Genomic DNA, 15,478 nt, shown 5'->3' on the forward strand with positions numbered 1-15,478 from the left:
ACAGAATATACCGTAAAGTGAATTGACTGTATATTTGTGGGCGAACGCGGCAGCCAATTGCGCACAGCAATGTCCCACAAACAGTCGTAGATTGAAAATGACCAATTTATTATTGTTTTGTTTTGGAGGGATTATAATTAGGCTCTGTGTGGAGTAAGGAAACTTGCCCAAGGTTTCGCCCTCTGCCTGGAATTCAACCCAGGTATCTCGCTTGCAAAGCGAGTGCTCTAACCACAGAGCTACAGGACTCTTCTCCAGTACCTGAAATTCCTCCTCGTCTTTTCTTCCAACATTTCAAATTTAAGACTGTGTGGGATTTCGGAAAATTCTTCAATTTATTTGGAAGCTTATTTACAGTAATGTAAAACAGAGAAAAACAACATTCCGATTAATAATTCATCCACATTTATTGCCTGTGTGGAATCTTTGATGTCATTCTCTTGTAAAACAAATATACATTATACTCCCCCTCCACCCCTTGCTCACTTATGACTCCTTCCCCCATTACACATTGTTTCTAAGGCTCCCACTGTGTTTTCATGCATTTTTGTATTCATCTCCTGTCCCCCCACACCCCCCCAAGCTTGGCGTTACACTCCGCCACTATCAAGGACTCTGGGGCATTGCCCTGCGTGAAGGGCGTAACATAAATGAAAGTTGTTGTTTTGCTTCTAGAATTTTATCAATGAAAATGTATTTGGATTGTAGAACAGCACAAAATGACAAACTGCGATATTTACTGATTTTTATTGAAAGCCGACTTAAATCTTAGGACAAAACGGTCTAACAGCGAGTATGGGCTAGTTGGGCCGAATGGCCTGTTTCCATAACATATGTGTAACAAACAAAGACGAGATACTATTTTGGAGCGCAGATGTACAGCCATGCATTGACATTCCAGCAGGGTTCACAGGAGATCAGTTGTTGGAGCAGATGTCAGTGGAAAGCTATTGGAAAGCATGTTGTCGAGGGGAATGAGATGCCCATGAGTCAGCCACGGGGAGGGGTTGAGGAATTGAGCTGGAATGCTTCGTTGTGGGGCTTTGTTTAGTGAGCACTGTGCAGTCCCATTAAATGTGTGATCTTTGTCCACAGATGTTTCCTGAAGTTGGGAGAGTGGCAGCTGAACCTGCAGGGGATCAATGAGAGCACAATACCTAAAGTCCTGCAGTACTATAGCGCTGCTACAGAACATGACCGTAACTGGTACAAGGTTAGCTTTGCACAGCCTTTACTGCCTCATTCTTCTTTTTCAAGGCCAAATTATTTTTCACCCTGAAGATTTAAGTCACACTTGTGAAATTACAGTCTCAAATGTATTTCTCCTGCTGATTTTCTTTTATTGAAATATGGGTGTCAGTCTCACAGTACGTACTAACAGGAAATAGAAGCTGAAGCTTTTTCATTTCACTTGCCCCTCAGAATCTCTTAACTAATCTTCAAAAGTTTGTGTTACTTCAATGGGGTGAAAGCCTGACTCAGTTATAAGATGCTTGCCTCTTTTTGAACTCATATCGGTCTTGGCTGACACTCCAGTGCAGTGCCAGGGGTGTGCTAAGTCGTTGTAGGTCCTGTGCTTCGGTTGAGATGTTAAACCGAGGTCCAACCTGTCTGATGGCATGAAAGACACTGCATCCCACGGCACTATCAGAAAATAGATGGGAGTTCCTCTCTCTCTCCCGGTGTCCTGGCCAACAATCTCCCAGAAGCATTGGTCACTCACTTCATGGCTGTTTGTGAAACATTGTTGTGCACGAATTGGTTCCCGGGTGTGCGTACAAAATACACAGTTACTCCCCTTTACAGTGAATCCTGTGAAGTGCTTTGAGGAATCCTCCTAACGTGAAAAGCACTATATCAAAGACAAAGATTGCTGTTGTTAACTGTGATTTTGGACAAGTAATCACAAATTAGCTTCATGTAGTCTTTGATGTAAAAGAAATGTCTCGAAACACTTCACAGAATAAGATTAATTCAAAATGAAGTGAATAGAGTTATGTAGAGGCAAACGCAGCAACAAATGGCCACCAGCAACAGCACCAGTTAGATGAGGAACAAGTCAAATTTGAATTTGGGATGATTATAAAACAGGAAAACTGGGAGAAAAACGTCTTGTTGAAATGGCGCGGGGAGTGGCAGAAAATGATGGGAATGTCTATAGGTCCTGGTGGTTAAAAAAAGATGCTAAATGGAATAGAGAAAGTAAGCCCAGGGTGAAGGGAATATATCAGGGATGGAGGAGCAGAGGTGTATAGTTAGAAGAGTAAGAGATAGCTTAGGGAGGCAGACTCAAACTGTGAAGAGATTTAATTTGCTTTGCTGGGAGCCCGGTGAGGGTGGCTGAGCTGGGGAACTCATGCCCTCGCTCCGTGTACTACACATTCAGATGTGCAGCCCTTAGCTCAGTGGTTAGAGAACTCCCTACCCCCTTCCCCCCCCCAAGCGTTCGATTCCTGGATGGGTCAAAACCTTAGGCAAGTTTCCTTACTCCACACGCCTCTGTTTATCTAGCAGTCAGTAGTCGAGTTGTTGTTAGTCGATTGGAGTATCGCTTTTCTGAAGGCAATATGCCATTTTTTAAAAATAATTTGGTCACTCAATCCACAACTGTTTGGGAGACACTGCTGTGCGCAATTCGCTGCCAAGTTTCGCCCACAAAATACACAGTCAATTCACTTTACAATGTAAAGCGCTTTGAAAAGTCACAAAGACGTGAAAAGACGCAGTATCAAATGCAAGGATTGTTATTAAATGTAGCACCGATTGATTTTGTGTCTGCTTCCAACAATTCTTGTGGGCGGTGTTGTCTCTAGGCGTGGCACGCCTGGGCCGTGATGAACTTCGAAGCCGTGCTCCACTACAAGCATCAGAATCAGGCTCGCGACGACAAGAAGAAGCTGAGGCATCCCAGCGGGGCCAGTGCTAACAGCGAGGCCAGTAACAGTGAGAGCGAGGGCGACAGCAATGAAACCAGCCCCGTGTCATCCCCTGTACAGAAGAAAGTCAACGAGGTACAGCCACCTCACCGCACGCTCACACTGTCCAGGAGCTCAAAACCTTCCTCTTCGACCATGCCTACGGTCACCATCCCCACCTCCCCCCGCTCAGTGTCGTGCTGCGCCAAGCGCTCTGGAACGCTGCCCTGCGCGAGGTAATGCAAGTTGTTATTGTAAAAGAACTGGAATGGGATTCGAATAGATATTCCTGCCTCCCTTTCTTCAGCATCTTGCTGCATCGTTGTGAAGCGCTCAGAGACGTTATTCTATATAAAACGGGCATGTTCTTGTTTCGGAGCTGGGACCAGGACTGACTGATGGGCTAAACAGCCTCCTGTGCTGTAAACTCACAATGACAGTGTATACATTGTCCACCAAAAATTTACATTTACGAAGCACTTTTCATGTCGCAAGGGATGTCCCAAGGAGCAGGGAATTTTAATTTTTGCTCGGGGAATGTTTGTTCTGTCATAACTGTTCACTTAGCGAGTGTGTTCTGTGTTGTATTCCATCAGGATCTGTCAAAGACCTTACTCCTCTACACGGTGCCTGCCGTTCAGGGCTTTTTCCGTTCCATTGCCCTGTCCAGAGGCAACAACTTGCAGGATACTCTGCGGTAAGCAGGCAGTGATATCTGTAAATATACAGTAAATATACAAAATATACAGTCACTACAGTGTGAAGCGCTTTGAGACGTCTCGAAGACGTGATAAAGCGCTATATCAAATGCAAGGATTATAATTATTATTATTATCTAACAACCTGGAAATTGCAGCTTTATGGCGCATGTACAGCTGGTCAGACAGCTTTCTGTGTATATATGTTGGCTTTTATGACTTTATAAATTGTACAGTTTACCGAGCAGTAATTACGAATCCGGTTATTAGTCAATTGGCAGATGGCTTTCAGGGGCTAATAATCCCTCAAAAAAAAGTGGTCACTCAATCCACGACTGTTTGTGGATCACTGCTGTGCCCAATTGGCTGCTTTGTTTCACCCACAAAGTTCAGTATTTTCTGTGACAGTATATTCCGTGAAGTGCTTTGCCACGTCTCAATGATGAGAAGGCTCTGTATCAAATCCAAGGATTATTATTTTATTATTACAGTACAACAACAAATTTACATTTATGTAACACCTTTGATGTCGGGAGCGGTGTCCCGAGGCGCTCAGAATCTTAATTTCCTCTTGAGGAATATTTGTTCTTTAACAACTGTTTACATGAGTATGTTCTGTATGTATTCCATGAGGATCTATCACACTACACGGTGTCTGCCCTTCAGAGCTCTTTCCATTCCGTCAACCTGGACAGCAGAGGAGTAGAGGAGTAAGGGCTTTGGCAGATCCTGATTAAATACACAAAGAACCAATAAGCAAACCCACATTATAATGAAGCGTGAATGGGGTTCTACTGTTATCACCATCTTATGGCCTCAACGTCACTGAATCTGTGGCAATTGAAGTTCTCGTTCAATTTGAGTGACTGACTGCATCCTGAACAACACAACATTCCTGTCTGTAAACATAACAATAAACCGAGGCCCCATCTTCCTGGATATTAAAGATTGCGTACAGCAGTGTCCCACACACTCATGGATTAACTGACAAATTACAACAACTACAAGTTGCGCTTATATAGTGCCCTCCACGTAGGGTATCTTAATTATTATTACGTCAATATTAATTATGTCAATAATATTTTTTTTTATTTTATGGCTGTATGTGTGGGACATTGCTGTGCGCAAATCGGCTGCCACATTTCACCCACAACATATAGTCAATTCACTTTACAGTATATTCCGTGAAGCGCTTTGAGACGTCTCAAATACTTGATAATGCATTTGATAATATCAAATGCAAGGATTATTATTATTAATTACTGGTCACTGTTACAGAACTTTTGATGTCTGGAAATCAGTCGAAAATGCTTGTACACTAAGATGTGTAAACTGTTAATGATAGTTAGCAAGTCAGAGAAGCACCAGTGCTCGAGTTCATTGCTCAGTGTTCAGTCAAACCTGGCTTTGACTCGGTTGAAGTAAAGGGTGACATCTAGTGGCTTTTCTGCCTGTAATAAATCCATTTCCCAAAACAGTTACTAATTTAGCACAATTTATAATCAAACCTAAACCGTGATACAATACTTTGTTTCTCCTTTCTTCACTATAAATGTCGAACTTTTAATTTTTTTAAAAAGACGGCTAGTTTGTTACCCTGTTCGCATATAAACTGAAGCAAGGAAGCACGCTAAGGCAGCGTAGCAAGAGGGCACAGGTTCAACATAGGCACGAGCAAGTATTTCTTTACACAGAGGGAAGTCAATCACGTCTTCGAGACGTCTCAAAGCGCTTCACAGGATACACTGTAAAGTGGATTGACCGATATTTTGTGGCAGCCAATTGCGCACAACAGTGTTTCACAAACAGTCGTGGATTGAGTGACCAAATTATTACTAGCGTAACTCACACCCCAGGAGCAGCTTGGTGTCACTATTAATGAATCCCAGTCTCAAATATCAGTAGTGACCAGACTTGCCAAGTGACTGTGGCCCCTGACGATTCCCCCACAATGTGTTGCTTTAAGCATTTAATGAGACAGTTTGAAAACGAGCTTAATCTGAGTGTGCTCATCACTTTCCCCTTTGTTAGAGTTCTCACGTTATGGTTTGACTATGGACACTGGCCTGATGTGAATGAAGGTCTGGTTGAGGGGATCAAAACCATTCAGATTGACACTTGGCTGCAGGTAAGAGATGCTTAACGATGACAGACAGCTCACCCTCCGGAGATGCACTCTGACCCCTCAATTGTATGAGTCGCTGTGGTTTGACTGACGTCTCAATGGGCTGTTTGATTCCAATCAACAACAACAACTCGCTTGAAATACAGTGCACTTCAAGCAGGGTAGCATCTCGCAGGGCTTAAATGTGAATTAAGGTCTGGTAGAATGAATTCTCCTTGATTAGCATTTGGCTAGTTTTTATCATATCTGTCAGTAGTTTGCAGATCCTGACTGCATCCCTGCCAGGGAGTCACCACTTACGCTGCAGGTTTACCTGCAGTGTCAGGTACACTCCTGTGTGGCTTGTGGCCACACTCTTCACACCCATCACATACCATCTCACCCGCCATTCCCGGTGACTGAATATCTCATTGTGAATAAATATTTTAAACGCACTGCACCTTACGATAGCAGCAGGACCGAGGGGGTGGTGGTGGGGAAGTTCAGGATCAAATTTGCCTTCTCCCAGCCGTTATTGTTATTTCCATCGCGACTCATCGGGGGAAACATTGACAAAGATGGTGTACAAAGTGTGCGACATCAAGTGTAGAGAAAACATCTTGAAACTCCAGGATTTTGCTGTGTAAAATCTGCCAGTGCACGAGGAATGATATTATATAAACACAGTATTGAGTAAATCTGGGCAGTGTATTGGCAGGAACTTCAGTTCTGAAAAGCTGCTTTGGAAGGTAGAGTCTCATGGACCATTTAATCTCCATTGACCACAGGTAATTGGCCATTTAATTCCTGAGGATTGTGTTCTTGTGTGGACTGTGGGATACGGTCGAGATCCACGGGTCTAACTTTGCCAAAACAAAAGCTTCCAAATTAAGACTGCATTTTCCCATCCTTCTGCGCAATCTTAAATTTTAAGACAAAATGTTCTTACAGGCTGGGACAAGATGAAATTTCAGTCGTCATGTTTATAATTATAATAGTCTTATAAAATAATAATTTAATAATGATATAATACAGTCTTCATCATGCTCAGTATTTAAGAGGTGTCATAACTGAGCTCACACAGTGATTCCGAAATTAAAAACAGAAGTGTCTGGGAACACGCAGCAGGTCAGGCAGCATCTATGGAGAGAGAAAGCGAGTTAACTTTTTATGCCGATGACCTTTTGTCAGAACCTTTTTTTTCAGTGATTGCACTGCTCTCCTCAGGTGATCCCACAGCTCATCGCCCGCATTGACACTCCTCGAGCGCTGGTTGGGCGGCTTATTCACCAGCTCCTCACCGACATCGGCAGGTACCACCCTCAGGTAACTGCTGGCCGCTGCCCCTTTAATAATAACTACAGGCCGCCGTGTAGGCATCACACTTGTGATTGGTAATGGATGAACATACAGCAGGCCTGGTGTTCATTCTGCACTGCACCTGGACAGCCTTCAGCATCCCTTTAAATTAAATATGTGTCTTTATCAGGTATGCATGTGTATACTGGGGGGGGGATGTGGGTGAGAGGGATGTGCACATTTGATAGGGAATTGTGTGTGAGGGGATAAAATGTGGGTGTGTGTACAGAATTATCCCCTTAACGCACAATTCCCCATCGCAAGTGGGGGATTCTGTGTGTGTACGCGAGTGATGGGGAAGTGTGTATGTATATGAGGGGAATACATGTGTGCGCGTACGTGTATATATGGATGTCTCTGTGTTTAATCCTCAGGCTCTGATTTACCCGCTCACCGTGGCCTCCAAATCCACCACCCCCGCCAGGCACAGCGCTGCCAACAAGATCCTGAAAAACATGTGTGAACACAGCAACACACTGGTACAGCAGGCCGTGATGGTAAGCCCCCGCCCGCCCACAGCAGCTCTGAAGCATTTCTGAAGATCCCTTTTCCTTCTGACCACACCATCATTTCATTTAGTAGAGGAGTGACGAGGGGCAGTCATTATGATGGTAGTGACAGGACTGACACAGACCGTGTTTATATCTCATGTTAATGTTGTTGCTGTTCATGTCAATTTTTGTTTTGGTCAGTTGGGGATGTCTGACACTCATTGCCATGCTTGACAGCACCTGACCCAGACTGAGAGGGCCACAGAATTTACAGCACTTGCAGGTGAAAATCTCCTGTGTCTGGAATGAGCACTCTCTCTGTTCCTTGGAGGGACACACCCTGCTTACCTAATTCCAGACAGTATTAGACACAAAAGGCAAAATCCTGCCGATTCTGGAAATCTGAAACAAAAGCAGAAGTCACCGGGAGCACTCAGCAGGTCAGGCAGCATCTATGGAGAGAGGAAACTGAGTTAACATTTCAGGTCGATAACCTGATGAAAGGTTTAGTAATTTAGGAATTTAGTACAGGCTGGCAAGAGCCAAGGATTGGGACCTCGAGTGCGTCCGTCAAGGTAATTGTTAAGAGTTTATCCATCTGAAACTGCCTAATGAGCACTGACTGGCAAGCTTCCTGCTGCTTGTCCAGCTAGGACCACACTACCCTATTAGTCATGTTGAGAGTTCTTGTACCTGTACGATAGACCACTCTCTTGTCTCCCACAGGTGAGTGAGGAGCTGATCCGCGTGGCTATCCTGTGGCATGAAATGTGGCACGAGGGCCTGGAGGAGGCTTCAAGGCTTTACTTTGGAGAGAGAAATGTGAAGGGGATGTTTGCTGTCCTCGAGCCCCTCCACGCGATGATGGAGCGCGGGCCACAGACCCTGAAAGAAACCTCCTTTAACCAGGTGAAGAAAGAGAGACCTTTGCATTTTTACAGCTACTTGTCTCATCAAAACATACCAAAGTTTGTACAGGAATAATAATAATAATTCTTGCATTTAATACGGCTTCTTATCACATCTTTGAGACTCCTCAAAGCGCTTCACAGAATATACTGTAAAGTGAATTGCCTGTATATTTTATGGGCGAAACACGGCAGCCAATTGCACACAGTAGCGTCCCACAAATAATCGTGGATTGAGTGACCACTTTACCATTTATTTATACTTTTATTTATTTATTTTGAAGGATTATTATCCCCGGAAAATCAATCCACCAATCAACTAACTATTGCTTTCCTACTGCTGGGTAAACAGAGGCGTGTGGAATAAGGAAACTTGCCCAACGTTTCATTTGCCCTGCCCGGGAATCAAACCCAGGTCCTCTCGGCTGCGAGGCGAGGGCTCTAACCACTGAGCTACAGGCCTCCACCTGATTGACAGGTTGGACTTAGTGGAATTTGTATTTTGACTTCAGAACATTTGACAAACTTGTGGAGTTTATTCTTCTCCCAGGCGTACGGCAGAGACTTGATGGAGGCTCAGGAATGGTGTCGGAAATATATGAGATCAGGCAACGTGAAGGATCTAACCCAGGCCTGGGATCTCTACTACCATGTGTTCCGTCGCATTTCAAAGCAGCTGCCACAGGTGGGAGCACTCGATTCACATTTTGTTAAAGGTTTCAGACACGGATCTGAAAGCAATGGAAATCGTTAATAAGGCCTGAGTCACAGACAGCAAAAGGAACATCTTTAAACTGTTTAAGTTATCATTTTATAATGTAAGGAAATATTTGCCGAGAGTTTCTATACGTGAGCCCATCTATTGTTGGCACTTTATTTGTATTTATTACAAATCTACAGCTATACAGGGAGGAGGAGGAGGGAGCCGAGGGGGTGGGAAGGGGAAAGATGACTGAAGGAATCAGTTAAAGAGGAAGGTCTTGAGACGGATCTTGAAAGAGGGGGGTGGGGGGGGGGGTGTGGAGCGAGGGAGTGAGTTCCAGAGGGTGGGGTTGATAGGCTGAAAGCCCAAAAGCCCAACCGGTAATGATGGGGTGGGTAGAGCAGGGGGCATGATGCAGGCCATTTATTTACAATAAATAACTCCCCAGCCATCATCTCCAGAAAGTGTCTGATTCTTTCTTGTCCTGTTGGACACACTCCAGTGCCTTGCTCATATGACAACCTTGACAGTGAGATGATGTCACGCAATTTTGATAGCAGGAGCCATCGTTCCTCAGCCTCACACACGTGCTTCCAGCAGGGAGGTGCTGGATAGCAACCAAGAGAGATCAACCAACCTTGCTCAGTAATTCAAGAAATGCACAAAAATGTAACCGGGGACTCGCTGCTGCACAGAATAAATCTCCGTGTGATGATCCTGAAAAGAAATGTTGAGCTAATCCTCAGAAGCAGAATGAGTAAACACTGGAACAAGATTATATTAAAAAGCTTCTTCACTGCGAGAGACAGACAAACTCTGGCTGTTTGTACGCCGAATTGAGTCTTTAATTGTGTTCTGTTGTAATAAGGATAATTATGGAGCAACACAGGGAAATTAACAGTTGTATTATCCTCTGCAGCTCACGTCTCTGGAACTGCAGTACGTGTCGCCCAAACTGCTCATGTGCCGAGACTTAGAGTTGGCTGTACCCGGGACTTACGATCCCAACCAACCGATCATCCGCATTCAGTCCATCGCCCCCTCGCTGCAGGTCATCACTTCCAAACAGCGACCAAGGAAGCTGACTATCATGGGTAGGTGACGTGTTGAGCCAGGGGGTGGGGGTTGGTTGGTTTGTACATCTAGATACAACAAGTATATATCAAGGGTGTCACGCTGGCTCAGTCGATAGCACTCCCACCAGAAGGTTGTAGCTTTAAGTCCCTGGAGTTTGCACTCACTATCCAGCCTATAACTCCAATACAGTGATTTGTTTTTGCTGGAGCAGAGAGAGTTAAGGTGAGTGGGGGGATATAAAATAAAATATGATATGAATGGTTTTGATGAATTGGATAAATACTTGAGGAATATTAATGTTAGTAAAATGCAACTCACTTCAGGAGGAATAGCATCCCAGAGCATCAATGGATTTTGGGGGGAAATAGGATTAGAGTAGTTGGCGTCTGGTATCAGTCTAAATGACTTAGGGCTTAACTCCACAATTACTGAGCCCGAGGTAGGAGAGCAACTCACTGAGCAGATGTAAAGAGGCATCTCCCAAGGACATGTTGCTCAGCCGTGAGAAGCATTCATTGTGGGCGGGCCAAACGGAGGCTGAAATGGCCGATGTTCACAATGACATTGCAATATTGGGATATATCACACTATAATTGTGACCATCAAAGACAATTTGTGGAGTCTTGCAGCTTAATGATTGGAGCACTTGCCTCGCAAGCGGACCTGGGTTTGATTCCTGGGTAGGGCGAAATATTGAGGAAGTTTCTTAATTCACACGTTCATTCTGTTTACCCAGCAGTAAGTAGGAACCCGATGTTAGTCGATTAGCGGATCACTTTTCCTAGGGGTAATAATCCCTTCAAAAAAATAATAAAAATAAATTTGGTCACTCAATCCACGACTGTTTGTGGGACGCTGCTGTGCGCAATTGCTGTGTTCGCCCACAAAATATACAGTCAATTCACTTTCCAGTATATTCTGTGAAGCGCTTTGAGACGTCTCGAAAATTTGATAAGGCACTGTAACATGCAAAGTTTATTATTATTGATACCTGGAGCACTGAGCGGAATGTGACAGGAGGGTTTGACGTGATTATTTGCATGTCCCTGTAGGAAGCAACGGGCACGAGTTCATGTTTCTGCTGAAGGGACACGAGGACCTCCGTCAGGACGAGCGAGTGATGCAGCTCTTTGGTTTGGTCAACACGCTGCTGGCGAATGACCCCGCCTCTCTGCGCAAGAACCTCAGGTATCCAAGCTCTACAGCACTGCACTCGGCCCTGGGAGGTACATAGGTGAGCTCAGACCTCTGACTGCAATGTCTCTCCTTCTCCCTCCAGTATTCAGAGGTACGCTGTCATTCCTCTGTCCACCAATTCGGGGCTGATTGGCTGGGTCCCACACTGCGACACACTACACGCCCTCATCAGGGATTACAGGGAGAAGAAAAAAATCCTGTTGAACATCGAGCATCGCATCATGTTGAGGGTAATAGGAGCTGAGGGGGAGAGGGGCTGAGGGGGAGATGGGGATGTGTGGATACTGCAGAGATTGATGGAGCCGACACTGACACTCAGAATTCTGATATTGATTTATGTTGAAATCTGCCAAAGCAACACAGTAATTACTATCGAGGGCAGTGACTGTTTTTGTCAGCAACCAGGGGTGGCTCTGAGGTTAACTGATTACCTTGTTGTAAGAGTATAATAATAATCAATGCATTTGATACAGCCCCTGATTACGTTGTCTAGACGTCTCAAAGCGCTTCACAGGATATACTGTATAGTGGAGTGACTGTAATTTTGTGGACGAAAATGAATGTGTGTTGTACCCGCAGATGGCTCCTGACTACGATCATCTGACCCTGATGCAGAAGGTGGAGGTGTTTGAGCATGCTGTGAACAACACCGCTGGCGATGACCTGGCCAAGCTGCTTTGGCTGAAAAGCCCCAGCTCCGAGGTGACGTCTGGCTCCAGTCACACACTCAGCATAATCCTCCACTCTGCTCAGTGTAACAGCGCCTTGGCCTGTCGCTAGCACCTTGTGCAAAGTTCGGCAGGTGGAACTTTTCATTTTGACTGTCTGTCAGTCACTGTGAGACTATTTAGTGGGACTTAATATCCGTCTACCCTCACATTCACTTATATCAGTTTACATAACGGGCTGAGGGTGAATGGGGCAGGAGCTCTAGGTGTGGTTAGAGCAGAGGTTGGATGGAGCAGACGCTGGTACTCAGAAACAACTCTATAATAGGAACATAAGACCAGGTGCAGGTCATTCAGCCCCTTGTGCCTGTTCCGCCATTCTATTAGATCATGGCTGATCTGTCCCTCAACTCCAATTATTCCGCTTTTGCCCTGTATCCTTTGATACTCTGACCTAACAAATATCTATCCACCTCAGTCTTGAAAATGTGAATGGATCCACAACCTTTTGGGGGAGAGAGATCCAGATTTCCACTAAACCTTGGATGAAACACTTCCTCCTGATTTCACTCCTAAATGGCCTGGCTCTAATTTTAAGATTACGATTATGTTGAAACCGGTCAATGCTTCACAGTAATTACAATCGAGTGTAGTGACTACGCTGCTTTCCTTAAAGAGACGTCCGTTTTCTCCCACTCCTCCGCTGATGTAATTGTCTTGATTTTGATTCTAATGCATTTCTATTTGATGAGATTGCTAATTATGACCTGTTCTACAGGTGTGGTTTGACCGAAGAACCAATTACACCCGTTCTTTAGCTGTGATGTCAATGGTGGGCTACATCCTCGGATTGGGAGACAGGTAAAGAGGATACTGCAATCATACCGTTAAGATTACTGGGTACTGCAGTTCCTACCTTTGCCCTATACTGTATTTTTCCAGAATCATCACTTTCCTGACTGAGAAAGTGACTAAACTTGACACCAATTACCTACGAAGTTTCATACCCTTTGCTACCATCCTCCTCTATCTCGTGGCTATTTATGGCACTTTGTTGTACAAAATGGTCACTGTGTTGATTATCTCCAAAAAATTAGATAGGTATTTAAAAAAAAAAAATGTGCAGGGCTGTGGGGTAAAAGCATGGAGTGGGACTCGTTGGTAGCTCTTTCAAAAGACCCAGCACAGACACAATGGGCTGAATGGCCTCCTTCTGTGCTGTAAGATTCTAATAATAATAATAATCCTTGCATTTGATATAGCGCTTTTCACGTCGGGAGGACGTCCCAAATCGCTTCACAGAACCCACTGTAAAGTGAATTGACTGTATATTTGTGGGCAAACGTGGCAGCCAATTGCACACAGCAATGTCCCACAAACAGTCGTAGATTGAAAATGACCAATTTATTATTGTTTGTGGTTTTGGAGGGATTATTATTAGGCTCTGTGTGGAGTGAGGAAACTTGCCCAAGGTTTCGCCCTCTGCCTGGAGTTGAACTCAGGTCTCTCACTTGCAAAGCGAGTGCTCTAACCACTGAGCTACAGGACTCCACGAATTCTACATTGAATACAAAGAATATTATTATTCTTAGTGAATACCCTCAATTATTATAATCCTTGCATTTGATGTAACGCCTAGAAACGATGAACATCTCAAAAGTTTCACAAGATTTCTATGAAGTGTAGTGACTGTGTATGTCTAAAGGAACTTCACTGCTCATTTTCCCGATATGCCCATCGCTTCACTAACATTCTACCTGCTTCCCAGGAATATGTGTGATTACTTCTGCTTTTTTTCTCCCAGACACCCCTCAAACCTGATGCTGGACAGACTTAGCGGGAAAATCTTACACATTGACTTTGGTGACTGTTTTGAGGTGAGTTGGGGATTGTAGCACGAACAGGGAGTACATGAAGCATGGATGATCTTACTGGGTTCATGAGGCAGGTTACACAGGTATTGTTTAGGAGGTGGATGGTCTGAGCTGGTGTCGGCCACAATCTGTTTTGCTTATTTCATTTAGAGGGAGTGTGGAATTGCCCCTACGCCTAAAATAGCGATATACCGGGACAGAGTAGTTTGGGTTGAAAGTACACTTCCTGTGCTGCTGCAACACCTTAATGGAATACAGCCCCACATCCCCATGGAGCAAAATTTTCTTGTTTACCTTGCTAATAAGTAACCTTGGCTAAGGCTAAATCTGGTAGGAATGCCATTCTGTTTACCAAAACCGCAATACATCACAAGAGAGGTTCAGATGGAAAAGGATCTCATCTTCCCAGAACACCAACCAGTCATCTTCCCAACACAGCATTGAGCTATTTCTTAATGAGTCCTGGTCTCAGCTACCATTTTTATAACTTATTCTAGAGGTGTCTGTTCTGATATTGTCCTCCACAGCTCCCACAGCTCCGTGAGCCTGTGCCCTCATGTGCTGCTGCTTGTGTTTATCTGATAGTATTAACCCTGGTTTAATTTCTCAATCCCAGGTAGGATCTTATACTCCTCTGAAAGGGTCCATTCCCGTATCTGGTCTCTTGTGCTATCTGACTAATCTATTTGACCACAGGTTGCTATGACCAGGGAAAAGTTTCCAGAGAAAATCCCCTTCAGACTGACCAGAATGTTAACCAACGCTATGGAGGTAATACCTTGCTTTACTGTTCGTTTGTAAGATGTAAAATATATAGAAACACTTGTATAGCATAGGAATGAACGTCTAAAGTACTTCACAACAATGATACGGAGGGAGGAGAGGAAAGGGATTTGAGAGTTAACAGTCTAGAGATTTTCAGAGTTTTTCAGAGGGTTTTGAAGGCAGCAAATGGAAGGGATAATGGAGAGAGTTCCAGAGAGCTGGAGCGTTATATCTGAAGCCACTGATGGAGGAGGGGAGAATCAAGCAACAACCCTAACCAGCAGAGTGGAGGGTATGAGCAAGTGAATAGAGCCTGGGGAGGCTTCACACACAGAGAGAGAGGGTAAGAGGTGAGAGATGGATGTGAAGGTCAGCTTTCTGTTTACATCTGGATCCTGTGAAGGCACTTTGAGACGTCTCGAAGATGTGATAAGGTGCTATATCAAATGCAAGGATTATTATTACCAATCCTTTTGATCTTGATTCCCCCCATCTTGGTTTACCCCATCCGATCCTCCCCACCATCGGCAGCCTCTCTGCCCTCACCCTTTGAAAATCCATCCCACAGTCCCTTCATCTTGCTCCCTCCCTCGCCTCCTACAAAGCCCCTCTCAAGACCCTCCTCTTCGGCCACCCTAATTTAATTTATTGTTGATTCAGAAATAGCCAATTTATCAAGGTTTTTGTTTTGTCATGTTAATATGATGAGAAAATTGGGA

General features: G+C 44.4%; 1 protein-coding gene across 1 annotated transcript in view; it reads left to right on the forward strand.

Annotated features, from left to right (window-relative positions):
* mtor (mechanistic target of rapamycin kinase) overlaps nt 1–15,478 on the forward strand; it is a 178,275-nt gene that overhangs the window by 157,022 nt on the left and 5,775 nt on the right. Inside the window, exons 38-52 of the mRNA XM_007897779.2 lie at nt 1,096–1,213; nt 2,814–3,011; nt 3,512–3,612; nt 5,645–5,741; nt 6,945–7,043; nt 7,451–7,573; nt 8,294–8,476; nt 9,026–9,160; nt 10,098–10,272; nt 11,308–11,443; nt 11,535–11,682; nt 12,032–12,154; nt 12,899–12,981; nt 13,925–13,997; nt 14,691–14,765. Of these exons, the coding sequence (XP_007895970.1) occupies nt 1,096–1,213; nt 2,814–3,011; nt 3,512–3,612; nt 5,645–5,741; nt 6,945–7,043; nt 7,451–7,573; nt 8,294–8,476; nt 9,026–9,160; nt 10,098–10,272; nt 11,308–11,443; nt 11,535–11,682; nt 12,032–12,154; nt 12,899–12,981; nt 13,925–13,997; nt 14,691–14,765 (1,867 nt within the window). The remainder of the gene's footprint in view (nt 1–1,095; nt 1,214–2,813; nt 3,012–3,511; nt 3,613–5,644; nt 5,742–6,944; nt 7,044–7,450; nt 7,574–8,293; nt 8,477–9,025; nt 9,161–10,097; nt 10,273–11,307; nt 11,444–11,534; nt 11,683–12,031; nt 12,155–12,898; nt 12,982–13,924; nt 13,998–14,690; nt 14,766–15,478) is intronic.

The sequence above is a fragment of the Callorhinchus milii genome, unplaced genomic scaffold (assembly GCF_018977255.1).
Source record: "Callorhinchus milii isolate IMCB2004 unplaced genomic scaffold, IMCB_Cmil_1.0 Scaffold24, whole genome shotgun sequence".
In the NCBI taxonomy this organism is placed as follows: domain Eukaryota; kingdom Metazoa; phylum Chordata; class Chondrichthyes; order Chimaeriformes; family Callorhinchidae; genus Callorhinchus; species Callorhinchus milii.